General features: G+C 59.2%; 1 protein-coding gene across 1 annotated transcript; it reads right to left on the minus strand.

Moving 5' to 3' along the window:
• Positions 1 to 317: 317 nt before the first annotated feature.
• On the minus strand, positions 318 to 1441 carry BAP1 (BRCA1 associated protein-1 (ubiquitin carboxy-terminal hydrolase); the record flags this gene model as incomplete). The annotated part of the gene is made up of 3 exons (XM_009083311.1): positions 972 to 1441; positions 686 to 846; positions 318 to 503 (listed from the first exon to the last, which is right to left on the minus strand). Coding segments are annotated over exons 1-3 (786 nt in total), but the record flags the coding sequence as incomplete, so codon positions are not given.
• Positions 1442 to 1453: the final 12 nt, after the last annotated feature.

A 1453-nucleotide genomic window follows, 5' to 3' on the forward strand; every position in this document is an offset into this window, starting at 1 on the left:
CCTACCAGGATAAAGGAGATCAAACATGAGCAGAGATCCAGCCATAGCCCAGCAGGGTGAGCTGGCAGGTGTTCCCCTGTGTGCTAGGAAAGGGAGGATTCAAAGGAAAAACGCTAGCCTGGGGAAAACAAAGAAACAGATCCGTTTATTGAAGGGAGTTGACTACGGCCGGTCCCAAGGGAACTGGGTTCTGCTCCAGCCCCAGGTACCTAGTTCTGGGACAGCGGGAATGGTTGTGTGCATGCCAGAGAAACCCCCCAGGGCCAGCTTTCCCTCAAAAATGAAATCTGAACACTTCCCTTTCAAGTAGTTTATACCCAGCTCTCCTCCAGGAAGCCCTTGGTGTGCTTGTGCTGCCTAATCCTGGTCCTGTCCCTGGCTGGAGGCCACAGGCAGGCCATGAAGTTACCAGCAGGCTGGGATTTGGGGGTGCAGGGTCCCACCAGCCCCTGGCCCAGAGAACAGCACAGCAGGCCGAAGGCTGGAGACAGCAGCTCTGCCCACTGCCAAGGTAAAGGTCCCGGAGACAACGCAAGGCACAAACCCTACACTGCCCCATGCCTCGAGGCACGGCTGCGACGACACGCGAGCGGGACAGCGTGCACATGCGGTTCAGTCACTGCCAGCGCTGCTGCGCCTCCAGGTGAGCTCCACGTCCCCAGGAGGATCACAGCACAAAACTCACCTTGGGAGAATACTTTTCCCCCCCAGGGTGATCACTGGTCCTGCCAAGTCCCACCTTCTCTTTGCTGTCACTGGCCTCACTGCCCTCCTTCTCGTCCAGTTTGATCGCGACCAGGGCCTCTTCACCGGGTTTGATGGAAGAGGGCGAGCTTTTCCCACCATCTGCACACAGGGGAAGGAAGCATTAGCAGCCATCACAAAAGACTGGCATGCACTGCCAAAGCCAAAGGACACTGTCCTGTCACCACAGAGGAGATGCCACTCCCCAGAAGCTGGCAGGCACCTACCTGCAACAGCCAGCGGGCAGAACACACCGTCCTCCGTGAGATGCAGCAGCCCAGTGCTGATGACAGGCCCCAGGTCCCTGACCGTCCGGTTGTAGCGCATGCAGTCGACGCGCAGCAGCCCGTCCTCCTCGCCAAAGAGCACCTTGGAGATGTGGGAGGTGACAGGGCTGGAGGGGCGTGTGGGGTTGGCTGAGCGGATGGGAGAGCGCAGTGGGGAGTTGAAGGCGCTGCCGATCTCAGAGGCAGTGTCCGTGCTCTCGTTGCTGGGGGTGGGAGAGGGCTGAGAGTGGGTGACCACTGCCACAGCTGCGCCCCCGCTGCTCGTCTTGATGGACAAGGGAATGGAAAGATCCTTCTGAGATTCCTTCAGCTTCTCAGCCAGGACGTTGATGGTGTTGGGCTGGAGGACAGAGAGCTGGCTGTCTGCGGCCCCTGCCATATGCTCTTGCTTCACTTGCCCTTTGCTCTTGTACCTGCCCAGG

This window comes from Acanthisitta chloris, unplaced genomic scaffold, assembly GCF_000695815.1.
Source record: "Acanthisitta chloris isolate BGI_N310 unplaced genomic scaffold, ASM69581v1 C16608441, whole genome shotgun sequence".
Lineage (NCBI taxonomy): Eukaryota > Metazoa > Chordata > Aves > Passeriformes > Acanthisittidae > Acanthisitta > Acanthisitta chloris.